The 26,793-nt window shown below is 43.0% G+C and overlaps 5 protein-coding genes and 1 long non-coding RNA gene across 7 annotated transcripts in view; 2 read left to right on the top strand and 4 right to left on the bottom strand.

Moving 5' to 3' along the window:
- The first annotated feature begins 4,540 nt into the window (after positions 1-4,540).
- LOC131890437 (uncharacterized) lies at positions 4,541-6,007 on the top strand. Its single transcript, XM_059239777.1, has 3 exons — positions 4,541-4,850; positions 4,927-5,268; positions 5,337-6,007. Exons 1-3 carry the CDS (start codon positions 4,541-4,543, stop codon positions 5,795-5,797), a joined length of 1,113 nt encoding a protein of 370 aa, XP_059095760.1. The 3' UTR covers positions 5,798-6,007.
- A 1,334-nt stretch (positions 6,008-7,341) lies between these two features.
- Positions 7,342-8,442, bottom strand: LOC131890436 (protein psiD-like). Its single transcript, XM_059239776.1, has 2 exons — positions 8,053-8,442; positions 7,342-7,981 (listed from the first exon to the last, which is right to left on the bottom strand). The coding sequence occupies exons 1-2, from the start codon at positions 8,384-8,386 to the stop codon at positions 7,431-7,433; spliced, it is 885 nt and encodes a 294-aa protein (XP_059095759.1). The 5' UTR covers positions 8,387-8,442; the 3' UTR covers positions 7,342-7,430.
- An 817-nt stretch (positions 8,443-9,259) lies between these two features.
- LOC131890175 (clathrin coat assembly protein AP180-like) lies at positions 9,260-10,425 on the bottom strand. The gene is made up of 2 exons (XM_059239473.1): positions 10,018-10,425; positions 9,260-9,946 (listed from the first exon to the last, which is right to left on the bottom strand). Exons 1-2 carry the CDS (start codon positions 10,349-10,351, stop codon positions 9,399-9,401), a joined length of 882 nt encoding a protein of 293 aa, XP_059095456.1. The 5' UTR covers positions 10,352-10,425; the 3' UTR covers positions 9,260-9,398.
- An 11,454-nt stretch (positions 10,426-21,879) lies between these two features.
- LOC131890330 (uncharacterized) lies at positions 21,880-26,759 on the top strand. 2 transcript variants are annotated; one of them, XM_059239658.1, is made up of 5 exons: positions 21,880-21,937; positions 25,616-25,859; positions 25,930-25,991; positions 26,069-26,306; positions 26,593-26,759. In XM_059239658.1, the coding sequence occupies exons 2-5, from the start codon at positions 25,640-25,642 to the stop codon at positions 26,757-26,759; spliced, it is 687 nt and encodes a 228-aa protein (XP_059095641.1). In that variant the 5' UTR covers positions 21,880-21,937; positions 25,616-25,639. The 2 variants fall into 2 exon arrangements, with proteins under 2 accessions (XP_059095641.1, XP_059095640.1); XM_059239657.1 differs by lacking the exon at positions 21,880-21,937 and adding an exon at positions 25,342-25,541.
- LOC131890331 (uncharacterized) lies at positions 22,825-23,881 on the bottom strand. Its single transcript, XR_009374301.1, has 2 exons — positions 23,386-23,881; positions 22,825-23,181 (listed from the first exon to the last, which is right to left on the bottom strand). It is a non-coding gene; the product is annotated as an uncharacterized LOC131890331 (long non-coding RNA).
- LOC131890329 (uncharacterized) overlaps positions 26,658-26,793 on the bottom strand; it is a 2,898-nt gene continuing 2,762 nt past the window's right edge. The window contains exon 3 of the mRNA XM_059239656.1: positions 26,658-26,793. Within this exon, the coding sequence (XP_059095639.1) occupies positions 26,771-26,793 (23 nt within the window). The 3' untranslated portion in view covers positions 26,658-26,770.

Below are 26,793 nucleotides of genomic sequence, written 5' to 3'. Positions count from 1 at the left end.
TTTTAGTTCAAATCAAACTGTCTCATACGCACGAAACCCGGATTCAGTAACAAATCAAAGTCATCAGTTCCACGACTAGAACATCCATTTGTCTTCCCGGGAACGCCTTTCTATAAAAACTTAATTTTCCTGGTATCACAATCAAAAAAGTTATAACTGTTTTGACAGTTCTGTGTATTGCAGTCTTAAAGTTACGAGTAATACATGCACGATCAGCCAGTAGGGCACGGAATATTATGTCTGTCAAAAACGCTTTGAATCAAGCCAAGAATTGGTAAATGGATTGAAACTTCTCTTAAAATTGACCGACATTGTCACGAAACGTACAATTGTGACCAATCTCGAAGTTGAGAAACAAGACAAGGGAATTAATCCAATTCCATTTAGGTGTAAGGGATCCGAGTAACAGGTTATTCTCACAGAGTTTTGAGCTTTACTCTATGATGCCGTCTTGATGTCGTCTCAACGACTCAGCTTTGCCCTAGCACTGATTAACCGAAGATCATAAACTAACCGTTGCGTAGAGGTTATGATTAAGATAACTCTCTTACACGGGATCCCAATATTGGAAAGAAATTTCTCTTTAAGCACAAGACTCTCTTGCCCTCATATGAAGGGATCTTTGCGTCCCAGCTTTGAGGCAAATTCCTTTCGTGGTGGTTCCTATTTTGAGGCTCTATCTATCCCTCGCGAGTAATTCACTCCGAACATCCCAATAAGTGATCCAATTGGGGGGGGGGGGGGGGGGAGTGAACGTGAACACACGAGGTGGAAGGGAGCAGCAGAAGTGAGAGACACCCATCGATGCTGGCAAGACCCAAGTTATAAGATTTTGGGTTGTTCAAAGGTTTGGTGAGGCATATTTCCCATCAGATATTGTAACCTTGGCGACCTGTTCCACCACTCTCTGGCACATTCCGCAGGGTTGACTTGAGTCGATAGTAGGGAGTGGGTTTTAGAATCTTACAGGCTCTAAACAGTAAATCTAGACTCCGGAAGATCAATAAGTAGGATGATATGAAAATAATCAATATTTCGCGGAAAGGCAGATGCAATACTGAGGCAGCTTTTTCATTCAACGTGACAACCATTTGCTAACAGGATGGCCTCAAGACGAGTCCAGAACTTTCTACAGGCGTTGCTGCCCTCCGCGGATCTAACATGGCGATTTCCTTAATAATAGATGATTATCTTGGTGTGGGCGTCGTGACGTAAGCCGGGTACTTTGTCCTTGCCACGGAAGGAAAGTCGTAGGTAGTTCCGCAATGCAACGATCATTCCTGAAGTTGTTGGACTTGTCGACTTGACGACTTTCCTGTCCGAGAAGAAACGGCAAGGCTAGACTCTGACTTCAATGAAGCCAATAGTTCCTGCCGTGGTCAATCCTCTTGATCTTCATGGTTTCATTGAGCAGTGGCGGACTCCCATGGCATAACTTTTGAGCCCCAGGTCCTTGTTTACAGCATTGGATATAGTCATGGATGTCACGCCACGATTCTTTGCAAGGACAGGCATTGGAGTCTCTGGTTATCTCTAATGGACCTTTTCAAGCTTGCTAAGAAGGTGAGAGTGCAAAACGAGTCACTACTAGGGGTATAGGCTCTGCGGTTATCCTTGCCTGAGTCAGTACAGGAGCTATACACGTTGTACATTGTGGCTTGTGCGTACCCAGGTATAGTTTTGATAGCCGCCAAGTCATCATCCGTGCTTGCCAATTCCACTTTGATCTTCCTTCGGATGTCCTCCATGGTTGTTTCATGTCCAATTTTGCCTATGCTTTAAAAGCTTCGAAAGTACCGCCAACCACGAAAAGAAAATAGACCCACCTAATCCTGGTCGTTCATATTGATTTTGATGAAAGATTGGGGTCCAGATTTGCCGTTTAGACCCAGCAATTCCTCTTCATTCACATAATTTCCCATACACAACAAACTTTAATGAGAAACCGTTATTGGATCTTATTATTTGAGATGATTCTGACCGTAACGAACCACGACAAATCTCAACAAATGACGACACTATGGTCGCCATGAAGGAGTGGTCCTAAAAGATATATTGAGATGGTATGCCTTAAAAGCGGTGGCGTGAGAAGTGTTCGTGGTTGCTTCCTCTGCCACATGGTTTGTGCCGTTGACAGTGGTTACAATAAGACATTTATTCCTCCAAGCCCTCATCCAAACCTAATCCTCCAAAAATAGGAACAAAGGCTAGTACTAGAGTCCATGAAGTTGGCGTAGCCGAGCGGTCAAAGAGAATCCTCTCCCCAGGTGTCAGGGCCTCGAATCCCGGTGCCAGAAGTAGCCCGTCTCAGTTCAGTTCAGTCTTTTAACGAGAGCGGTCGCACGTTTTGTTCCTCCCGATCTTGATCAAACGGCCGGTCTGAACGTGTGGGCGATGTTGTATAAGTGGTCGCGTGGCTGCCTTGGGGAGGACACTTTTGCTTTTTAGCTTTCTCTTCATCCTATCCCTAGTATTGTAGTCCTATATATTCTCTTTCCATTTTCATGTACTCTAACAATTTTTCGTCTTTCAATGTTTTTGTCTCGAATTTAGGGTATTTCATGCACTTTTGTGTGAAGGATATTTTTTATTGTTCATTTCATGTATTAGTAAGGTCAAGGCCAATCCAAGACCCAGTCTAGAAGCATCCGTTAGATCGGGAAAAGATCCAACTGATGTAGTATAGTGCGACTATTTCTCGATCTAAGATTCACTCCTTTGCTTAAAAAAACTGGGCTCTGGGCATGTTTTGCCTCCTCAAAGAGTTTGTGTGCTCAGGGAGTCAAGTGAAGCGTTTTTGGTCTTGATAAGTGGGCACAACTACCCTATAAAGTTTTGACGGAAATACCCAAACCTGTCTTGGCATTTTTTCTGCCTTAGAAAGGCGTAGGGAACAACTTTCATTTTTTCACATTCATAGAAGACTTGCATGGGTAAAAGTATTATATTGAAAATCGACATAATTCTTTGGAAATTGAACGAAGACGTAACCACGGCATTTTGGGGTTAATTTTGAAATTTGGACCATTACATCCCATGTAACTGATTAGTAGTATACTAGATGATATCATAAGCTATAATCTCACTTTGTCTTGGTAGGCAATGGAATTTGGTGAGCTACATGAATTGCGAAGCGTTTGGCGTCTTCTTTTTGATGAATCATCATCGGATCTTCCACAATTGGACCACGCATTGGACGAAGGGTTCCAGATTCGAACACCTCTGCAAAGACATCATTGATTTTCGTCTCAACCATTTGGAAGGATCATCATACCGGTATACATATTTAAAGACTTATTTCCTTAAAATGAGTTTGTATATTGCTCCTGCAATTTTTTTTCAACTCTAAAAGATCAAACACATGGTCACAATGGCAGAGAGGTCCTCAGGTTACTTAACGATTAAGCAAATTATTGTGTTGAGCGACAACAAAGTCGAAAAAGTAGGAAAGTGCCTTTTACGCCCTGTCCAATGTCATTACCACGGCTTCAAAGATTCATGGCTTCATTTACAATTCCATTTATGTTTGACGTAAAAAACTTCACCAATTGCGTGTTATGTATTTAAGGAGCCTCAGATTCCACAAGTTACCAGATGGCACATTCGACGTTCACGGAGGAAAAGCTCACAGTACATTAGTTAATATTGGTACCAGCATTGCATATTTAATTGAACGCGCATCGACACAACACGAAAGAGCAAACAAAAACCAATCTCCTTTTTACCACCGCATTACCAACCACCTCCCCTTTATTGCTCACCGCAAAGAAAGCGCATGGCACACATGACAGTCTCTTTTTAAAGTGCAACCTTGCCACAATCAACCAGGTTAAGTGCATCTCATATTGCGACAAACTGTGTTATCATCACTGCAGTCGATTTTCTACCTTGGCCCCACCATGAGGTGGTTTTGGATCGTTTCATGCCACTACTTGCTCGTCGCATAGTTGGGCTCAGGTCGATACTGGGGCTCGTCCAGAGTTCCCTGAGATGTGCTCCAAATCTGAAGCTACCCTTGTCAATATTGGTCCATTTCGTTACGATCTAATACAAAATGAGCCGGTTTGTTATATTCCAAGGAGTTTGCCCAATCTTGGTCTAGAATAGTGGTCAATAATGGACAGCTCACCAGTTGTGCCATGGTATTACTTGATTCCAACATCCCCGATCTAACATTCCTCCGACCTATCTATGAGTCAGTGTTCCAGTTTGTAGCATAAAGTCCATTCCTCACAATTTGAGATGATCTCAGAGAATACCATTTCTCCTCGAATCAAGCATATGAATGTGTCCGGTGATTGGTTTCCCGCCATTTATTTATTACTTGGAGAATGACGGCCTCTCTGGCACCGATGTTAATGTCCTAGATGCATTAGCCAAAAACTTGGGATTCACCTATGACTTAGTTAGAGAAGCAGCGTGGATGACCTTAGATTCAGTTGGTTCCGTTGTGGAGGAACTATCTACAGCGTAAGGAACACTTAAATTTTTTCTTAAGATATATAATGCTTACCTTTGGCACTTACAATGTACGTAGGTGATGAGAGGTGATTTCCACAATTGGTATTGGCGACATTGTAGTAACGCACCAACGATATCAGTTAGTGATGCGTCCCGATTTGTATATCAGTTACCATTTTTTTTGGTCGGACCCAAGTCCAAGCCGTATAAGCCGTACTTGAATATGACCAAACCGTACACAGTGTTCACTTGGACTATTTTTCTCATCTCTCTGGCCTGCTATTTGGTCACCATCGTCTTCGTTCAAACATTCATGATAGTCAAAGAACACCGAGATCCTGATATTACTAAATGGATCATTTCTTACATCGGGATCCTGAGTTTTCAAGGTGCTTTTTTTGTTTTAACGACTATTCATTCTAACGATCGCATTCAAATGATAGAACATTTGATATTCTTTTTCAGCCGCTCCACCCAGTGTGGCCACGCCCAAGTCACCAACTTTAGCCTTGTTATTTCAAGTGTGGTTGGTGGCCAGCTTCTTATTAGTGGCGGGTTATGAATGCAATCTGAGGGCAAATATCATAGTGAAGGAGTATGAAGCTCCAATTGAAACCGATGTGGACATCTTGAACCGTGGTGTGCAGCTCCACGTGTCTAAGGGAAGTATTTTTGCTCCGCTCTTTCGTCACTCCCCAAATGCCATTCGAAGGACCTTAGGCCAGCAAATGGATGAGAATGAAAATTACTATCCGCTTAATGGAGGGCTTATTCCCGAAGCTTACGAAAAATGCATCAAGGACAACGGTTTGGACCAAATTGCTATGTTGTTGTTTTTTTTGAATATGATCTCAATAGTTCCGGTATTATCATAGGTGATGTATTTCTTGGGAATGATATGATGACCAGGGCCATGTTTCCAACCTTCGAAGAGCGACATGGCGAGCAGCCCTACCGAATTGGACGTGTCAATTTCGAGCCCGACACCTACTCTTCTTTTGTCATTACCAAAGGCCAGAGAAGGCTTCGGAAAGAAGTCGATTCCGTCATTCGTGGCTTGACAGAGGGTGGGATAATCCATCAGCTGATAAAGAGCTACATCAAACCCCAGCATCTGGTCCGAAATGATGTTCAAGACGAAGTCTTGAAACCTTTTACTATGGAACAGGTTTTCGGGGCCTTTGTTGTGTTCCTTTGTGGTCAAACTCTGGCTTCGTTTGTATTGCTCTTGGAAATGGTCGCGTTTCCCAAGGCCAAGTCTGCCAGTCCACAGTTTGGCTCTTCCATTATTCAGGTTCAGTCGGTTCATGATCAAGCCTATTACAAGTGGAAATGAATAACAATTTATGGAGTAATAAACAATTGCGATGGATGACACGGCAACTTCATCGACCAGAGTCATTAACATATTGACTTTGTCAGTAACAATTTTGCCACGATTCAGAATTCCCGTACAAATTGAAGATAAGAATGGTCAAAGGTTGGTGATAATGAATAGATCGAGGCCATGAACGATAGAAACGTTGAAGTTGACTGAAGAAAGTCCGGTAGTTAATCAGCCTTCAATGACGTTGTCTTCACCAAAAATAACAAATCGGTGACATTTATATCATTGATTTCGGCTAATTGATTGTTAAAAAATGAGCAATGCTTTTGAAAATGGTACTTTTTACGTTTTCTTGGCTTTCTATAAGCCTATATGAAGATTATTAAAGATCAAAATGTTCCATGAACCTTAAATCATGCATAGAATATGGATTCAGAACATCTTTCAAGAGACTATTTCGTTCTCAATATCTCCCGTGTCATTAATCCAAGCAAAAAAAGATAGAAAAACTGTTTTGCCTGGAGCAGATCTGAGTTATGGAAAATCTGGTCGGAATAGAATTACAATAAAATAACTAGGATTCCAAATGTCTTCAGAGGTCAAGTGAATGCAGCAACAAAAGTGACCAGTCTAGAATTTGAAAACAATCTTTCTATCTGCAGGTGCTAAGTATGATTGTGACAGATATCTTCTTACATATGAATTTGAAAGTTGACAGTTATGCTCTCGTGGAGTGGGTACATTTGTTTTAACAAGACATCTTATCACGCCATTTGATTCATGTCCACTTCGCTTGTTTACTTTACTTGATTACGTTCATTCATCAAATCGGACTGACGAGGCCAGGGTCATCACTCGTTTGTTAAAAGCTTGATTTTTTTTATATTTCAATTCTTCTAATTGGACAGATATACCAAGACTTTGGTAGAAAAAGATGAAAAATGTTTGTTTCATAGATTAGAAGGAAACAAGCTAACGATTGATAATACCGTTAGAATAAAAATTTAAAAGTTGTCTGCAACAATGAGACGAAATTTCCAGAAAATTGGCGTACATATTTTGGTCTTAAGTCAGGAAGATCTACTCGAACAATAAGAACTACTAAGCAACACCGTATTAGATAGCCCAATTTCATGTCATAAAAAGTTAGACTAACAAAGCCTATTCATACCAATTTCAAATTATATGTATTTTTTACTTCTTCTCGTTCGCTTCCTGCAATATAAAGGAATACTTGGCAAGGAAAATAACTCTGAGATTATTATGCGTGCCATTCTTGCCTTTTAAAGGATTTTCATTACAAAATAAAAATGAGTTGGCTTGTGACTGAATTGAGCCTAAAATTGATAGTTTAAACAAAAATATATTCCAGAAAAGTAGGTTCACACGGTCAAACTGTTTGGCGAAGGGTAAACACCTTTTTGAGATAGTTCAAATATCCCTGCACTGGACTTGATATTATATGCAAAATAAGGCGGACGCAAATGTAAATAAAAAAGTATGTGCATAGTCATGTTGACACGCTAAAAAGAACACTTAGCATTTGCCTTGACTTTAGTTCCTTTCTATGACTCCTTGTATTTAAAATGGCTTCTTAGTTAATCAATCGGTAAGTTACAGTACAGAAAACATCCACTGCATTTTAGTATCCCTCATTGCAAAGCAAATCCGCCGCATCCTGACCCGGCCAAGCACATGATGCTTGGTTTGGATCATAAATCATCTCATTGCAGTTGAAAATCTCGACGTCAAACCCATTGTCATCATTGGGGAGGCAAATGTAATATTTGTGGCAATCTCCAGGATACGGGAAGGTCTGCCCAGCGTAAGTGCAATCCACAGGAAGACTTGGAGTTGTGGTCGGAGTTGTGGTTGGAGTTGTGGTCGGAGTTGTGGTTGGAGTTGTGGTTGGAGTTGTGGTTGGAGTTGTGGTTGGAGTTGTGGTTGGAGTTGTGGTTGGAGTCGTGGTGGTACTCATTGTGCTTGGTGTCATGAAGGGTTTCAAAGTAGTAAACTCTACGGGGGGCGGGGGAGGTGTGTCGAAGCAAATTCCAGGGGGTGCCTCATCCTCGTTGACACATACGCCCTCATTGGGACTGAAGATCAAGTCATATGGTTCGCACTTGTAGATGCAAGGCATCAAGGGTCCATCGGTATCCATTTGAAAGCATCTCACGTAAGCGTGACAATTACCTGTCACATTGTTAAAAAATACATAAATTATCCGCGTTTTCTTAGATACATAAAACCAACAATAGACTTACATGGCACAGGGAAAAAGTCGGCAGCCACACAAATCTCCGGTGTGACAATTGGACAATCGGGATTAGCTTTAGAGATTCCACTCATCGACCGAATGGCGGCGTTGAAGCTCTCAATGCCTTGGGTACCGTCACTCTCCAAACATCTCCAGGGTTCCTGGATTGGAGGCCAATCGGAATCCCCAGACTTACCGTCAATCACAGGCAGATTCTCATTGATCAGACCATGCGGTCCCCGCCTTTCAGCTGGAACAAAGCCATTGGTCTGATGAAACGGGTTGGAGGCCGAGACCGAGGCCAAAAGACCCATCAGAATCAAACTCTTTGAAATCGTCATTTCGTCTAACCCTCTCGACGATCCACGGAAGACAGGCGTTGATTTACCCTTTAGACAATCTTATTGCAGAAGACAGACATATAGATAGAAGCATTGACGTGGAATGAGTTTGAACAAACAAATGCCTGAAAATACTTTGACGTAGATTCATTGCTAAAACAAGTGCGCATGATTGAACAGGATAATCAGATTCTTAGAATTGATATTCTTTTTGAATTTTGGTTAGCGCAGTTTCTACAAGTGAGAGGGATTCCTGTCTGGGTTTCCTTCTCTGACCCCTTTCTAAAGGAATCACACCCACTGAGCAGTTGTGGGTGAATTGAAATTGATTTGTATGTTGGGCAGAAAAAAAAACAATTACAAACGAGTAACTAGTTTTCCAAAGTATGAATTATATGAGATACTGAAGAAGAAAGAAAGTGAAGATACCCCCACTCGACTTTCTGCTAAACGTGCAAATCAATTTTCAAATCCGCCCTCCTCGGAGAACCAATTCGATACCGGACTTGACACTGCCTATCGAAAAATGTGGACGATGTGACGGACGTCTTCATTGACCGGGAGAGGTTCACTACTTCGACCCTATTATCCACCAAAAGGAAAAAAAATATTTACAATATATTTGAACACCGTTATTTGGCACATTATGTCCAATAAGGGGAAAAAGGACTAACATAGATGATTAAAAATTTCTATATGTTCAATATCATATGAATGAGTAATTAAAATCAACTCAAAAATATCCCTTTCCATTTCCTCAAATTGCACCACTCCCTAGCTCTAAGTCAGTCAGCACTTACATATTCATGAAGCAAGCCGTGGAAAAACATGTGGAAAAGAAGTAAAAAAATCCCTGTCGAGTCTCCAAATGCCCTCTATCTCAAATTCCTGTTTTTCACGTTCGCTAACTTTCACATTTATAACGTATGTTTCTCATTTGAATTCCTTATATTGAAAATGGCTTCTTGGCTACTCAATTGGCAAGTTACAGTGTGAAAACATCAACAGCGTTTTAGTATCGCTCATTGCAAAGCAAATCCGCCGCATCCTGACCCGGCCAAGCACATGATGCTTGGTTTGGATCATAAATCATCTCATTGCAGTTGAAAATCTCGACATCAAATCCATTGTTTTCATTGGGGAGGCAAATGTAATATTTGTGGCAATCTCCAGGATACGGGAAGGTCTCGCCGGCGTAAGTGCAATCCACAGGCGCACTTGGAGAAGTGGCTGCTGTTGTGGTAGCAGTAGTGGTTGGAGTTGTGGTTGGAGTTGTGGTTGGAGTTGTGGTAGGAGTGGTGGTAGGAGTGGTAGTTGGGGTTGTGGTAGGAGTGGTGGTAGGAGTGGTGGTTGTAGACATGAATGGCTTCAATGTAGTAAACTCTACGGGGGGCGGGGGAGGTGTGTCGAAGCAAATGCCAGGGGGCGCACTATCCTCATTGGTACACACGCGTTCATTGGGACTGAAGATCAAATCATATGGAGAGCATTTATAAATGCAGGGCATCAAGGGTCCATCGGTATCCATTTGGAAGCATCTCACGTAAGCATGGCAATTACCTGTCACGTTGGTTGGAAACATTTGTATGTCGTTCATTTTCTTCAAGGTATAAAATCAATAATAAACTTACATGGCACAGGGAAGTAGTCGGCGCTCTTGCAAATCTCCGGTGTGACAATTGGACAATTGGGATCAGCCTTAGAGATTCCACTCATCGATCGAATGGCGGCGTTGAAGCTCTCAATATCTTGGGTACAACGACCCTCCAAGCATCTCCAGGGTTCCTGGATTGGAGGCCAATCTGAGTCCCCAGACTTACCGTCAATCACAGGCAGATTCTCATTGATCAGACCATGCGGTCCCCGCTTTTCAGGTGGAACAAAGCCATTGGTCTGATGAAACGGGTTGGAGGCCGAAGCTGAAGCCAAAGAGGCTAAAACACACAACACTCTTGAGGCCACCATCTCTTCTGATCTGTTGAGTGTCCAGAAGACGACAAATCTCAATAACTTCTAAGGCAATAGATCAGCCAATAGAGATAATAGTAAGTTATTTGCCATCATGTTGTGTACACATAATAACAATTTATTGCCCTCCAATGATTCGCTTTAAAAGATTTCCGATATGCTGGTGTCAATTACATCCAACCTCTTGGGCCACATTATGCAGAAGATGCACATGAATGAAAAATACAAAATATAAACAAATAAAAAAGTAAGATCCCCAGATGAGAGGGTTCTTACCAGTTAGATTTTTGAAAAATGATGTGTGTTGTCACGAGCATTTCAATCTAAAACGTAGAAGTACGATGAAATTTGGATCAACTATGGATTAGCATACTTGTTGGAATCACATGCGTCAATTTCCAGAAAGTGATTACACTAGCTTCAATTGACGACATTCAAGTCACCTTTTTACTGACCTCTCCACATTAGGAGCAAGCACTAATTTGTCTAATTATTAGCAATTGAACTCTATAGGACTTTTAGTCTACCAACGAATTTGAGTAGACAGACCGGGCTGTAGGCTTCATGTGATATAAAGTTTATTTAATCTTCGTGAACCATTTCAGGTTATTGGGAAGATATAAATGGTGGAGAGTTGATTTGCTGAGGGCAGTTATTCAGAGAAAGGGGCTTGGGTTACAGTTACATTTTGGAACTGGTCATGTAAATGATTATCAAAAACACAAATTTGACTTAAAATCTGCGACAGGATCAACACCTAGGGCTCACGGTGCTTCGAATAATATTAGGTAACTATGAGCTATATAGTCAAGATTTCAAAAGATAGATTTTGATATCATTAAATCAAGAGGCATGGTTTGCCTTATCCAATTAATATTATTAATATTTTATTTTAATTAATAATGTTAATGTTATCCCGAGACCCTAAATAAAACATCATCATCAAAATGTTAGTTGCCGCTTGAAAAATATAATTTGCCCCTTAAAATACGCAAAATGGCACATTTTACAAAAATAAAGCAAATCGAAATCATCAAATCTAGTAGTTGCACATCCAGTACAAATTTCATGGACATTTACTAAGCAGTTATTTATCACAAGTTAAATTGCCCGGGTTTCGTCAAAATTGGCCATCAAATTCGCTGATAGTCCATTAAAACAAAAAATCTAGGTATTTCCTAAATCTTTGGTTGTAAACCGCCCAAAAATGAGCCCTGAAGCCAACAATCCTGATGGTGGGTGACTTCCTCCCCCCCCCAATGATTAATGGCTTGTCTTAAGGAAAAAAAATTCTTATTGGTGTTACTCTGATTAATGGCACATGTCCCAAAACATCGAACACACGGATGGGACACAACCAATGGACCGGGCCGAATGCCTGGTGCTCCAAGGTGCGAGTCAGGAAAGGCAAACAATTCCCCAAATAATTGCCCTCGTCTTGTCGTGAGGTTAGACGATATCGCTCCACAGTGGTTAGAATGCAGTTTAACTTTATGGTAGTACTGTCCATACACATCTTGTCACCTTTCTAGCTCGTAAAAACCATAAGGAATAAGGAACATGCGAGTACTTTTCAAAATTTTATCTTCATTTTCTACTAATGGAGTGTTTAAAGGATATTGAGCGGAATTTGATTCCATTCAAGGCAATATTACTCTCAGCAACCCAAGAGTAAATTCGATTTAGGTCCTTTGCTAGGCTACCACAATCTAACTTCGTATCGTCAGCATAAAAAGAGAGACTGGCAGTAATATCAAGCTTTTGAAGCGGGGCAAAAAGTATTACAAAAACGAGGGGTCCTAGGATGGAACCCTACAGGACACCTGAGTTGACATCATATGTGTCACTATGTGACCTTTCAACCTTTCTTGAATGACGTTTCGTTTCCAATCGGGAACCTTGCCTTGGATTCCAGTGACGTGATTTTCAATTCAAAATAAGGCCATGATCAACTTTATCAAATGCCTTGGCAAAATCAAGATAGACAACATCAACTCATTCGTGACCCTCTAGTTCCACAATGATCTGTTCTATACGCTCAATCAGCTAGGTAACCGTGTTAAAATGTGCTCGGAACCCGTGCTGGCTAAGAGGAATGACTTTTTAAGCACCTTCGCAATATTCGAAGTGAGAGAAATCGGCCTGTAGTTACTGCGGAGCGACTTATTTCCCCCTTTGAAAATTGGAACAACATGAGCTACCTTCAGAGAAGAGGGGAACTTGCCCTGGTCCAAGATGCAACGCATCAAGTACGAGAAAACAGGAGCAAGAACCAGTGAGCATCTCGTCAGAAACAGAGATGTCACACCATCAGGGCCATCAGAGCTCGAGAGTCTCAAGTCCATGATGGCCGCTTAAGCATCTACATCTGTAACTACAAGATCATCTAAATGCTCAACTTGACTCGCCTTGCCAATCTCAACAAATTCATCAATAGAGCATTGGGCTATTGTTCCTAAACTTGTTGGAGCTCAAAACAAACTTGAAAACTGATCTTCAAGTATGTTAGCCATAACCTCTAAATTGCCAACGGCTTCATCATCCACCTCAAAGGGCGATACGGTGTGTTTCATCTTGTCCTTAGAGTTAGAATGAAAGAAGAAAGCCTTCGGATTCGACCAGACCTCCTGAACCACCGTGCTCTCCGTTTTCAACAAGTCATTTTCGATGGAAGCCTTAATGTTGACGTGAATCAAGTCCAACTTTTTTTGGAAACTAGCCACAACTATTTGATTTTTTTCGTGTTTTTTCGTGTTTTTAATTTTGTTCATCTCTTCTTAAAAACGCACGTCTTGGTTGATATTGACAAGTGACCGAGGGTGTATTTTAATTTCTTCTATGAATTATGCTGTAAGTTATATGTGTACACAAGTAACTTAGATTCTTGCACAATGATGGTATTGACTTTACAAATCATTCACAATTTCAGAAAATATGAAATATCTTCCCCTAGCAGTTGAAAATATGAGTCTGCTTTGAAATTCAATTATTCGTTGATTTCAAGGCAAGACTCAACCCGACTGAAAAATAATAATGAAACAAATTTGCCTTGAAAACCACCAGGACATTTGAAGAAACAAACAAATTACAACTTTATTTCACCATTTTATAACTTATTTTTACGTTTTCGGAGGTTATTTTGGCTGTTTTTCACAATCTGAAAAATAAAAATATTTTGACAAAAATATTAATAGAGTGATTCCATACAAAATGCAAATCTGACCATTAACTTTAATAGTATATCTTCGAAGTGGTGGACTTCTTGTGTGACAGAAGGGATCTTCTCTTGCCACTCAATCGAATGTAATACAACTTGTTGTTTTTGATGGAATAACCACCCTGACGTACTTCTCTGGCCATTCGTGAAAGGAGCGAACTGCTTCCAGGTACGATGTCTTGCTCGATATCTAACTTATCATCATTGAGTTCCCCACATAAAAAAGCTTTTAAGGCTTATGGGAAACCTGGGATCCTCTAAATACAAAAATGCAATGGATCCTCGAGTCCCCGAACTATACAATACCATAAACAATTTCCCCATCCCCTGGTGACAACATTGTATGCGGGCTCGGCAACCACAAAAGCACCTACCCTTGGATTTATATCTTGTGGGTTAATGATCAGTGGAAAGACACCAAGATTAAGGATCGCACTTTGAGAAGTCTTTTAGATCAGTATGAGAAGTTCAAGATCGAACCAAATGCAAAGTCTACGAATTTTACTCTCTTCAGAGGGAGCGATTCGTTTTTTAACACAAGTCATCTGAAACACCCATCCTTCATTATTGCGCTCTGCCTGACCTGGCTGGACATTCTTTTGGGAACAATAAACCACACCTACGGCAAACTTATCATCTGCATCCCTGAGGCTAAGAGTTGGCCGAAGCAAGTCCACGTTTATTCAGAAAGTTATCATGGAAATTTCTTTGAGGGTAACGAATGTCACAAAAGTTCCTTTAGGGTATTCCGCTCTTGTAGAAGATCGACCGTCAAGCCAAAAAAAATCGAGATTACCCAAGAATTCGTTGATGTCCTAGAATTATTTGATTGGTTCAATACGAGTTTATCAAAGGGTAACATCGAAATTGAAGGTTTCAAAGATTGTGTGCAATCGTTCAGAGACGCTTTGAAAAAAAACCAAACATGCTTCACAAACGATCTCATTCCGTTTGAACCTTTATCCCAGCCATTTTAATGGTCCTTCGATACAAGTATTGGCTACATATTCAACGACTCGGTTAATAGTTAAAAGCTAAGAAAACATGGATTTCATAACCGAAGAACCTGTACTAGTTCTTTTTGGAAACCACAGATCTTTATATATTTGGCTGACTTATCAAATTTTAGCACCATTTCTTTTGCAGGGTGGTCTCGCTTTTCTTAACTGTATGTCTGCTCACGAGCGGCTGGAAAGTAAGTTTGCCTTATTGGTGAAAAAAGCAGATTTCTACCAATCAAATATTGGTTTCTAAGTCGTTTCAAACCGAGAATATACCCTGAAAAACCTGTCGTCATAGAAGAAAACTGCGTATTTAGTACCAGTTGCTTTCGTTGTGTGAAGTTTAGTCATTGGATTTCCAAAAGTTGACATGGTCAATACCTTCTCATTTGAAGAGCGGCTCGGGCTAAGTGTAAATGCAATTATTGACGTGGTACGGTTTATTTCTCTCTGTGATAATTAACGAGTTTAAAACCTCAATTTCGTGTGTAATTGTTAACTACTGCTTGTTATCGGTTTCTATGAGGCACACTCACTTCACCTAGTCATCTCGATCCGATTGGATTGGTACGTTTCTTTCTTGTTATTCCATGTATTTGAAGCGACTAACTAAAGAACGTCGGGGCACAAATTGTCATTTCCGTATATTTCACTCTACTCCCATTCTTGCCAACTCTACATATCAATTAGGATATTAAGTGCGGAGCCGTATGATTCGTGTAAGAGATTTATTCAGACTGTGGTCAGAGAGAATGAACAACGTGGAATAGGGAACCGGTTGTGTAGGAAATGGTAAGAAAAGAATAGGATAGATTGCAGGGCATGGCATAGGATATTGCACAAGATCCATCAACCCCCTTCAAGATGGCGACACATGGCATTTCAAATTCAGTTTAAGCAAAAGTGACGCGCTTTTTAATGCGTTCACTGCGGCGAGGGACGACCGGAGGAGGCAAGGGCGTTGAAAAGGAGTCTTGAATGCGTGTGTGGCCATTTGACGAAATGAGTGCCTGAGAGGAACCACATGGAACCGGTGCAATGGAAAATTGAGGTCGAAGATACCTACGATTTTGAACTGTGATTCGACCGCTGAGATTCACTTCGTAAGATTGACCATCAGATATAGGTCGAAGAATCACGCCGGACAGATTCCACTTTTTTGAGCGGGGATCCTGGAGTGTGATCAGGGTACCGGGTGTCAACGGTGGAAGGTCCGTGGCACGGCAATCGAAATAATCCTTGATCTTTATCTCCTCCTCCCCCAGTTTGGCTAAGGCAGTCACCAAGTCTCAATCGGAGAGGCAAGCGTACGTCGATTACGGGCCCGCATGCGGCGAACAAACAGCCATTGAGCAGGGGTCAAGTCGTCTGAGGGAGGTGTGTTCCTCCACACCAAGAGATAAATCCTGAAATCATGCCAATGATTGTTATATTTTTGCAGGAGGGCCTCCATGGCTTTGACCACTGATTCGGCATGACCGTTGGAGGCGGGATGGTAGGCGGACAAGAGTTCATGGACGATGTTCAGACCGCGGCAAAACTCTCCAAATTCGGTACGGAATTGGGGTCCTCCATCAGAACGAAGAATTTGAGGAATCCCATAGTCTGTGAACCAATCATTCAAGATACTGGTGATGGCTGGCGTGTCCATTCTTGACAATGGCCGACGCATGGTCAACCGGAAAAGCGGTCCACCATGACCAAATAGTGTTGACCTGCACTGTCGAAAATATCAACCGAAATTGATTCAAAAGGCCTGGAGGCTTTGGATTGGACCAGAGTTTCGGCCGGTTGGCTCGGCCGGTGTTCCTGGCATGTGGCACATAAACTGATAACTTGTTCAATCTCATTATTCATGCAAGGCCAGAAGTAAAGGCTGCGAGCCAATGCACGGGTACGGCGAATACCCTGATGGACTCTATGAAGATCTTGAAGAATGGTGGGGCGGGCAGCAGTTGGGACAACGATCCAATGGCCTTGGAGAATGAGTAAATCGGTACTGTAATCTAAAGACAAGGCCTCCCATTGCTTCGAGTACAGTTTAGATGGATGACTTTGAGGTAAGGATTTAGGAGATTGACCCAAAAGAAGAGTGGAGATGATCGCCTGATAGTTGACATCACCTTTGGCTATTTCAGAGACTAAGGCCAAGGCAGAATCAGGTGTAGATTTGAGAGAAATTGTGGCCAAGTGGATCAAATCAAATCCAGAAAGAGCTGGTTCGTCCTGATCCTCTTTTTGGATGCCAAGGAGCGGAAAGCGAGAAAGAGCATCAGCCACGTGATGTTTTTTGCCTGGGATCCATTGGACGTCGAACGTATAAGCCGCCAATTTCATCATAATCCTTTGAAGACAAGGATTGTCCATGGATGAACCCTTGAAAATGCCAACCAGAGGTTTGTGGTGGGTTATGACCGTGAATTGGATGCCCAAGAGATAAAGACGGCAACGTTGAACAGCCTATTGGACAACCAATGCCTCTATTTTGCATACGGCATAACGTGTCTCCGCGTCAGTCAAATATCGAGATCCGCACTGCACCAGTTTTGACTGGCCGTTAGGATACGTCTGAAGGAGGGCATACCCTAATCCCTTCAAGCAGGAGGCGTCAGTCAAAAGAAGAGAAGGGAGTGCGGGATCAAATAGAGCCAAAATCGAACCTCCTGGTGTGGTGTGGATGGCTTTCACGGCATTGAAAGCGTCCTGATGCTCGGACAACCAAATGAAGGCAATGTCCTTCTTCAAAAGGTCTAGAAGTGGTTGGGCGGCGTGGGCCAAATCAGGCACAAATTGCCCTTACTGATTGGCCAGTCCAAAAATGATTGGAGATCAGTGATGTTTTGAGGAGTGGGGAAGTCGGCAATTGCGGCGACCTTGGCGTGGTCTGGGCGAACACTATCAGTGCCAATGATGTATCCCGCGAACTTGACAGAAGATCCGACTTGTGTTTTGGCCTTGGAGAGTGTCATACCGTGTTCTTTGCACCTTTGAAGAACGGCCTTTGTCTTGGTAACGAGGTCGGAGAAAGAATCCCCCTGCACACAAGGATATCATAGACAATTTTCTTGACCCCAGCGAGGCCAGCCAAAGCATGGTCGCCACGAGCGCAGAATTCATTGCCAGAAGGGTTTAGATCCATTGGGGCCCTGCAGTAACGAAAGCGACCAAAAGGCGTCAAGAATGTTGTGAGAGCTCTTGATTTTTCATCCACCTCCACCTGCCAATAGCCTTTCACGGCATCAAGGACGACAAACCACTTGGAGGACGGTGGGATCAAAGTGGATATGTCCTTGGCAGATGGGAATGGGTGGATTGGTTGTTTGAAATATTTGCTAAGGGCAGTGACATCCACAACAAAACGAATTGATCCATTGGGCTTTGGGACCACTAGACTTGGGCTCACCCATGTGGAGGTTCAGGGGCACCTTCAATGATCCCCAAAGCAGATATAAACTCGAGTTCCTTTTGAGTTTGATCAGCGTATGCAAATGGAACATTTCTTGCAACTGTGACGTGGGTGGGATGGATTGGAAGATCGTCCCTCAGATGAATGGTCATTGGTGGTCCAATCATGGGTGTGAGCTTGTCAGACAAATCAAAGACGGAGGGAAATTGATCCAAAAGATAACTAAAACTAAAAAGATCGGCTGAGATGAGTGTCTCTGTTGGGCCTGCGTCAGGAGGTACGACCATGTGGAACAGAGTGCCAGTGTCAGGATGGATCTCGACCAAGGTAGTGGGAGTGGGACGAGTTTTGGCGTGATTGACACTAATGATGGCAGTGTTGATGGGTCTCGAGTTACCAAGAGAAAAGGAAAAGTTGGATCTGGGACGAGATTTTGAGCGACCACGTCAAAAACGGCCTCCAGTGCAAACCAATTCAAAATGGCCTGGCTTGCTGCACTTGCTGCAGGTTTTGCTTCAAGCAGGACAATGCTCTGGAGCAGGATGTGGCGAGTTCCAACAACCAATACACTTGCCTTGAAGTGAGTTGTGATAAGTTGGGTCATTGCTGGGGTTGGAAGTAGAAAATGATTTGTCCTTCTTCCCAGATTTTGATTTCTTGTATGAGGAAAGAGCAGCAACGCTGGAGGATCAAGAACTTGAAGAAAGGGAAGCTTTGACAGTGTGGGCCGACTCCCAAGCCATTGCCATACGATGAAGAAGATCACGGGTTGGATTAGCTTGTTGAAGAAATTCTTCTCGTAATCGACAATCCGAGCTACCTGTGACCAACTTCAAGATGTAGAGATCATCTTTGCCCATGGTGGCTAGTTCAGCTTCCTGGCCTTCAAGTTGCAGTCAAAGGTACCAATCACTAAAACGCTCACCTGATTGTTGATTGAATCTAAAGAAGTTGTATTGCCTGGTAAGTAGTGGAGTGTGTTGGACAAAAATATTTCTCAGCCTTGCAATGCAGCCATCATCTCCCATGATGGATGTAACATCCTCAACCTTTGTGCTAAGCATTTGCTGAAGTTTCAATTCTAAACATGAACGTGGACAGCCGTGTTGCTTGGGTATGGGAAAAGTGTCCATATTGTTAGAAGAATAGACGACCTTGAAACCCGTATTCCAAGAACGAAATTCAGCAAGAGTGCAAGAACAAAGCAACTTATCAGGTTTAAGGGCAAGATTTATCTTGGAGGATGACGTTGAAGGAGACAAGAGCAGTGATGAGGATGGAACAGTGGGGCTTCTCGTTTGAGTCCGGACCCGAGATGACGTGTTCAAAATCCTTCGACGAAGTTTGCTCATATTACCGGAGAATTGATCAAGCATAGATACTTCCTTGGTAACGGAATCCGCATCGAGGACGGAGTTGGATGAATCCAAAAATTCTTCCAAGGAATTGAAAGAAGATTCCACCTTGGTGAACAGTTCATCAATCCGGTCTACCATTGACATCTCCAACCCAGAGGGGTCAATCAACTCAACATTGGATAGGTAGGTCTTGCAGGAATTAAGGTGTCTGGAGAAGGTTCCTTTTTTGGCGACAAGTGATTTCTTTAGGGAATCCATGGCTCAAACACACAGATTGCAGATCTGGAACGTGGTTGAATGGGCCCACTGGTGATATTTCCGCGAGGAAGAATCCAGCCGTAATAGTGAGGGAAACGGTCCGGATGCGGCAGGAAAAATCCAGATGGGTGATGGGTATCCAAAGTATGTGGTGGAGTACCAAGAACGCAGATGACTCCACTACAACCGCGCCATATTAAGATATTAAGTGCGGAGCCGTATGATTTGTGTAAGAGATTTATTCAGACTGTGGTCAGAGAGAATGAACAACGTGGAATAGGGAACCGGTTGTGTAGGAAATGATAAGAAAAGAATAGGATAGATGGCAGGGCATGGTATAAGATATTGCACAAGATCCATCAGAAGGGAACACAGAAACAAGCAGGAGCCAGGCGCTACAGAACCCCCTGGCCAGATTCTGAATCATCAGGATCAATATCTTGCAGGTGTCTTAATCAAGCAACCAGATTGAGTTTTGGTTGGAAGGGGGTGAGAATCATCAATAAAGGCTACTTTGAGTCAATCCACAGAGACATGTCGTTTCTTGTCATCCATGTCAAGCGAAAACAATTTGGGTCGACAATGAAGGACTGCAAAAGAACCTTGGTATGGGGGTTCAAGTGAGGTTCACACCCGGTCTAACCATAACCAAACCAACGGGCAAGTCTGAAGCGGAGGGGGGGACAGATGAATTGGGTTTGCCTTGAAATTGAGAGGCAGGTTACGGAAATGTTGAGTGGGTGTGGTTTGGTCATTGGGATCAACGCAGAGTGCTCCAGGAACTTTCAAGCTGGCACCATATAAAAGTTGCACTGGGGACAACTTTGTCATCTTTGGGTGCGCAGCGAATTCCTAATAAAACCCAGGTTGGATGGTGATACCAATGTGGCCCGGCCAACCAAGCCCAAAGTGAGTTCATTAGTTGACAATGAAAATGTTCGATGAGTCCGTTGGCTTGGGGATGGTATGCCGTGGTATGGTGCAGCTCACTCCCCAACAACGTTGAAAGTTCGTGCCACAACGCGGACGTGAACTGAGCGCCTTTATCAGTGATGATGGTCTCCGGTAGACCAAAAAGGCAAACCCACCCGGAGAGAGGCACCCGCGCGCATGAGGAAGCATAAGTGTCGGCAAGCTAGGGGAATGGCATCAGGCCATCGGCTAAACCAATAGATGATAGTGAGGAGGTACTTGTTTCCTATGGAAACGTCGAGCGGTCCCAACAAGTTGAGATGAATGACTTGGAAACGTGTTGAAGGTGTTTCCATGGGTTCCACAGGTGTTTCTGTGTGTCAGATGACTTTGGCTTGTTGGCAGTGAAGGTAGCCAGCTGTCCAGTGGGTCACATCACGGTTCAGGCCGTTCCACGCAAAATGCCGGCTCACTAAACGTTGGCCTGCTTAACTACCTGGATGTGCCAAAGCATGCATGGCGTCGAAGAACTCGTCTCTTTGGAGCGATTGGGGCAGCCAAGGGCGAGCGCAGCCTTGAGACACATCGCACAGGACGGGCGGTGCTGGAAGTGGGGTGAAATTAATTTTATTCCACTTGAGTGACGTTAAACATGTCTTCAACGAGTTCAACTCTGGATCCGCCTGTTGGGCTTGGGCCAGAGTGGACGGTGAGAAGAGTCGGCCTATTGGCGAAGAGGGAGTGCCGACGTGACCGACGAAGCGGGAAAGAGCGTCCGCGACCACACTCTGCTGTTAAACATTATTCTCCACCAATTAGTTGGCGGTGCTATTTTATAAACTTAACCTAACCTAATCGAACCTAACCTAACCCAACCTAACCTAACACGATTTTAATAACCCTTAAAGTCTCTATCTAAACCCTAAAACATTTTGCCACAAATTCAAAAATGAGCACCGCCAACTAATCGGTGGAGAATAACGTTTATCCATGAGCAGGGTGACGTCCGCTAGTCTCCTCTTAGCCTGCTCGACGTGTGCGACCAGGGAATTGTTAAAAAACCAAGTCTTTGGGCATCCCTTTTAAAACTTCGTAAAAAGGTGCCAAGGTACTGGCTAAACCGGGTATGAATCGTTGATAGAAAACAATCATTCCCAAAAAATGACGTAAGGCTTATTGGGAAGCAGACACTGGGAAGTTGCGAATGACCTGAACTCGGCCAGGCATGTGATGAATAGCGGAGGCCGATATGACTTGACCAAAGAATGTGATCTCTGTTTGCCCAAAACCGCATTTCTTATTGATGACCAATCCATTATCCGCTAGGCATTGAAAAAATATGCGTAGATGCAAAATGTGGTCACCGTATGACCCACTTGCTATCAGAATATCATCCTGGTAAACACAAATACTCCGTGACACAAAAAAAGGGTAAGGCACTCAAAGTCGAATCCATCATGCGTTGAAATGTATGGGCCGCATTGCGAAGACCAAAAGGCATTTTAACAAATTCAAATAAACCAAATGGGGTAATAATAGCAGTTTTATAGACATTTTCACGGGCCAGTGAGATTTGATTATAATCCCGTACCAACTCCACTTAGGAAAATAGGTTACAAACACTCAACTCCTTGGAAAAATCTTGAATGTACGCGATTGGATAGTGGGCCGGGAGCGTTCGTTCATTCAAGGCCCGGTAATCACCGCAGCATTGCCAAGTTCCGCCGGCCTTGGGCGTGACATGCAAGGCGGAAGCAAAAGTTTTCTTGGAGTGGTGACACATACCTAGCTCGAGCATCTTGAGAAAAACAGCTTTGGCTACCTCCAACTTCTTTCCAGTTAGACGAAGGGCTTTGAAAAACACCGGATGGCCGGTCGTTGGGAGGTGATGATAAACGCCATGTTTCGGTTGAACGTCGTTGAAGGCAGGAGTGAGGATGGCTGGGAATTGATCTGACAGTTCAAAATAGGGATCGGATGAAGCATGACGAATAGCAGTCAGGCAAGGAGCTATGGCGGAACTCAAATAACCGGGAATACTCGGACAAGAGGTAGGATCAACAAGCCGTTGGTTTGACACGTCAATCAGAAGATTATTCGTGCGGAAAAAATCGGCCCCCAAAATGGCTTGATCCAAGGCGGCCCAAAAAAATGTCCATGAGTAATAACGCTCGCCCAACAACAATTCGCGTGTAACTCTGCCATAGCATCGAATTGTGGAGCCGTTAGCCGCGGAAAAGGATGGGGCACCTGCCAAAGCAAGCCGGAGCAAACAAGGAGTTGGTAGAATGCTAACCTGGGCACCAGAATCAACTAAATAAGATTGATTGTTTGTTTTATTAGTAAGAAATAATAACCGGCCGCCAATGGAATTTACAGATGGCCGGATTCTCCGTTTCCCTGCATCAGGTTATAGACTTGGGGCTTGAAGGATTTGTCAGGCCAACGTGGAGCGGTCTTGTCGAAAATGCACGGCGCCTCACATTGGAAGGCTGGAAGGCTCGTACTCCCCATTTCTTGCGGAACCTGCAGAGTTGATGACCAGACTCTCTTGTGAAGGATTTGGGTGAAGTTTCTTGGTGTGGACCACGCAGACACCAATTTGTTGGCTGCCATGGCCAACTCCCGGTGCGAAGCTTCCTCTAACCAAGCGAGCAAATGTGTTCTTACCTCCTCTGGAAGTTGATCCAGAAACAGTATTTTAAATAAAAAAAACAACTGTCGTGCCCATTCAAATAACCCAACATCTCGTTCATAAGCTCTGAAGGCGAACGATCCCCCGATGGGGAAACCCGCAAGAGTCGCCGTGCACACTGAAAGGGCGACAAAGTGTATGCCGAGAGTAAACGTTCTTTCAACGAGGTATAACGGGAACCCACCGTTGGAGGCGATGAAAAAAGATCCACAACTCGTTTGGCTATTGCCTGGTCTAGGGCCGCTACCACATGATGGTACTTCGTATCATCCAAAGAAATACCTTTCTAAGCGAATTGGGATTCCGTCTGCTCAAACCACACCGTCGGGGCCTCTGGCCCAAACGTGGGCAGCTTGACAGTGGCTGCCGAAATCAATGGTGTAGCGGAGGTTCCAATCTTGGAACCAGTTGGCGTCTCCATTTCTTAATTTGAGGGATCACGTCAGGGTCACCAATTAAGCGACTAACCAGAGACCGTCGGAGCACAAGTTATTGTCACTTCCGTATATTTCGCTCTACTCCCATTCTTGCCAACTCTATATATCAATTAGATGGGAACACAGAAACGAGCAGGAGCCAGGCGCTACATATTTATGTTGTCACATGTTCTTTTAATCGTGCTAGAAACTGTGTTATATGACCATGTTTGGTGCACCCCTCTGAAAACAATCGGAGGTTTTTACTTTAGGCTTCGCCATTCTTTTCAATCTCTTTGGCATGAAAAGGCGAACTCGTCAAGGGGGTCTTGATCCGTAGAGCACGGAACTCTTGGACGTTTTGTTACTTCGCAACCTTTGAATAGGACGCCTGATCTGCAGTGAGCTCCCCCACTGTTCTCGGTTAAACTAAGAAACTATTTTAGTTTCAGGGTCTAAACCATCGGCCATTTTTTGCCAGAACTCTTCCCTCAAGGCAATAAGAAATTCAGAGTCTAACTGAAACTACATTTTAGCCAAAAACTCTATAATGTGCTTCCCCATAGACCTCAAAGAGCCCTACAGGGTGTTTCATCTTTCTCTTAGAGTTTGTATATGAGAGAAGAAAGCCTTCGGATTCGACCTGACCTCCTGGGCGGCTTTACTTTCTGTTTTCAACTGGTCATTGTCGATGGAGGCCTTAATCTTACACAGAATCGAGTCCAGCTTTCCTTGAAGGATGGCCACAATTATGGCGTTCAAATTGCTCTGGATCATTCTGCTAGTTTGCAACTCTTTTTGAACAATTGCTTCCTTTATGTAGCTTCGGAATTTGAGATTGTGCCCCACCTTTCGTAACACATTCAGGGATTGCTAGAGTGGAGCAAACTTCCTCAAGAAGCGTTCTAACTATATGAATTGTAATCTACAGCATTTATACATCTAGCCCCACGTTATACAGAATGGTTGATTAATCTACCAAATGCCAAATTCTATGAACATTAGGCTCCTCAAGATCCGCAACATAAATTCATGATAAAAATGTCTTTAATAACAAAACAGTTGTAGAAAAAACAGAGGGGCTAGCAATTTGTCCCAAATGTTGTTTCTAGCTAGGAAAGTCAAAGCACCAGCCACTTCCAACGTAACTTAACAGGTTACGTTCGCCCAAAAATGTAACCCTGGTTTGAACGAAGAAAAATCTGGGTTACTTTTTGTGACTAACTAACGGGTTTCCTACATTCACCCAGTAATCCCATATGCCACAGAAAATGTAAATTGGCAGCTGTAGTAGCAACCTCCCGTGATTATTTATTTCATCCCATCTGTAGTTTTTAACCTGTTTACGCTAAATTGATTGAAAATGCTCCGGAGGCCATAAAATGCCGAGGCACTATGCCTCTACATGAGTAGAGGTATCACGGCAGCCGCATTGAGGATTGGAAAAAGAAACGCGCGACGAGTAATTTTTGGTCTTTTTGGGTCGTTACAACTACATTTGTTTGAATTGACATAGGTAAAGGATTCGTGGTCTTGTAGTTCCTTATTAAAAAAGGATCGAATTATCGTAATTTCGTTACTCGTAGTTTCCTTGCTACATCCCTGAAGGTATCTGTACTCACCCAAACCTGAACCCGCATGGGAAAGAGTGCCAAGATTAGATTATCTTATCAATTGCAACTCTATATGACTCAGGCTGTGGCTCTCCTCTCCAATCGAGTCTCACACTTACACACCAATAAATTGTGTTATCTGTTATCAAGGTCATTCTAGAGCTGTTTTTAAAAAAAGAGCACACATTGTGCATCCCAAAATTGTGACAACTCCTAGTTTAAACTCAACAGCCATGGCAATTTGGTTGTCCAAGGGCCTTTTTGGGTGGGGCTTGAAGCAGCAAACCATTGCTACTGCCATTTTCTACATCGTAAGAAACGCATGAACATTACAAGGTTGCGAGAAGTTGTTCTTTCGCAAAGAAGGATATCATTTGTGTTCCAGAGTTTATCCCTGATCAGCCTTGTTATGGGCTTTGTGGTAGTCTCTTCACCCGAATCCTTCATTTCCGATGACGATAAACCGTTGCAAGTTCTTGCTCGAGAGGAAGACGATCAATTGGCCCAAGAGTATTGGTACTTCAAATTAAATCTCACCGAGGACGCATTTTCACACGTGGAAAATCGATCACGCGAAAGGCATCATTTTCAAACCCTTCGAATGCATCTGATCAACGAAGGAATTGAAAGTAGATCCTATACTTCTGTACCAAAAATAATTTTTGAATGGGTTATTTGAATCAATTCCATTTGTTGTAGTGGTTTTGGGCAGCCTCATCACGATCGTTGTGTCAGGATTGGTTATCTACGGGATCAAAAAGGTTGGGTCATCTTTGAACTAAAGTTTTAATAATTGCAAATGCTTGGCTCAACATAACAGATATGTTTATTCTTGCAGTCACAAAGCGCTTGGTTGCTGCCATGGTTGGTGATTCAAATTTCTGAACTAGTAATAGGAATGGGCATGTTCCTAGTGTACATCATGTCCGGCGTAAACTTCTCTGTGGTTGGCACATTAAGCGTGCTAATTATCTTCGCGATGAGTGCTTATTTGACCTATGCGACCATGTCCTATTATATCTTGATGAGGACATTGGACAAGCACTCGAATAATATCATCAGTAGCGTTATGGACGGTGAGACAGTTTTTTTTCAATCATATTAGTTATCAATTCACATACTTGTAATGTAGGAGACAAGTTACTATAGTAAGGCAAGATTGTCTCTTCTTTGCCTGGGGATATTAGTGCATGAAAAATGACGAGTCAATGTAACATTAATACATGCATGCCAAAAATTGAAAATGTATTGATTGATCGATCGTCTAAAGTAACAGGCCAAGTGGCTTAGATTAACGGCAGAAGGTGATCAAAGAGGGGTAATTCAAAGACGACTCGTAATTGTTCCCATGTTTTCCCTTAGTTGAAAGTTACGGCATTGGCAGCAGTGTGAACTATGAGCAGCTGTCTCGTGGTGTGAGTGAATCGGTCTCACCGGATGTGACACGCACCCCAAATCCCATGGCCAGTCGGGCGGGAGCGAACCAAAGCACTTTCAGAAACGAGGATCTTCCATACTTCAGTATTTAAAAAAAATATGTTTATTGTTGTTCGGCCCACATTT

This window comes from Tigriopus californicus, chromosome 11 (assembly GCF_007210705.1).
Source record: "Tigriopus californicus strain San Diego chromosome 11, Tcal_SD_v2.1, whole genome shotgun sequence".
Taxonomy (NCBI): Eukaryota; Metazoa; Arthropoda; class Copepoda; order Harpacticoida; family Harpacticidae; genus Tigriopus; species Tigriopus californicus.
The sequence above is the reverse complement of the archived record's forward strand: the minus strand, read 5'-3'. Positions and strand labels throughout refer to the sequence as shown.

What these genes read in the sequence shown, in the direction of transcription:
- LOC131890437 (XM_059239777.1), top strand. Translation starts at nt 4,541, where the DNA reads ATGAGAGGTGATTTCCACAATTGGTATTGGCGACATTGTAGTAACGCA. An exon ending in CGGGATCCTGAGTTTTCAAG is followed by an intron (nt 4,851 to 4,926) that starts GTGCTTTTTTTG and finishes ATTCTTTTTCAG; the next exon opens with CCGCTCCACCCAGTGTGGCC. An exon ending in AAAATGCATCAAGGACAACG is followed by an intron (nt 5,269 to 5,336) that starts GTTTGGACCAAA and finishes GTATTATCATAG; the next exon opens with GTGATGTATTTCTTGGGAAT.
- LOC131890436 (XM_059239776.1), bottom strand. Translation starts at nt 8,386, where the DNA reads ATGACGATTTCAAAGAGTTTGATTCTGATGGGTCTTTTGGCCTCGGTC. An exon ending in CGACTTTTTCCCTGTGCCAT is followed by an intron (nt 7,982 to 8,052) that starts GTAAGTCTATTG and finishes ACAATGTGACAG; the next exon opens with GTAATTGTCACGCTTACGTG.
- LOC131890175 (XM_059239473.1), bottom strand. Translation starts at nt 10,351, where the DNA reads ATGGTGGCCTCAAGAGTGTTGTGTGTTTTAGCCTCTTTGGCTTCAGCT. An exon ending in CGACTACTTCCCTGTGCCAT is followed by an intron (nt 9,947 to 10,017) that starts GTAAGTTTATTA and finishes CCAACGTGACAG; the next exon opens with GTAATTGCCATGCTTACGTG.
- LOC131890330 (XM_059239657.1), top strand. Translation starts at nt 25,464, where the DNA reads ATGGCAATTTGGTTGTCCAAGGGCCTTTTTGGGTGGGGCTTGAAGCAG. An exon ending in CTACTGCCATTTTCTACATC is followed by an intron (nt 25,542 to 25,615) that starts GTAAGAAACGCA and finishes TTTGTGTTCCAG; the next exon opens with AGTTTATCCCTGATCAGCCT. An exon ending in TTATCTACGGGATCAAAAAG is followed by an intron (nt 25,992 to 26,068) that starts GTTGGGTCATCT and finishes TTATTCTTGCAG; the next exon opens with TCACAAAGCGCTTGGTTGCT.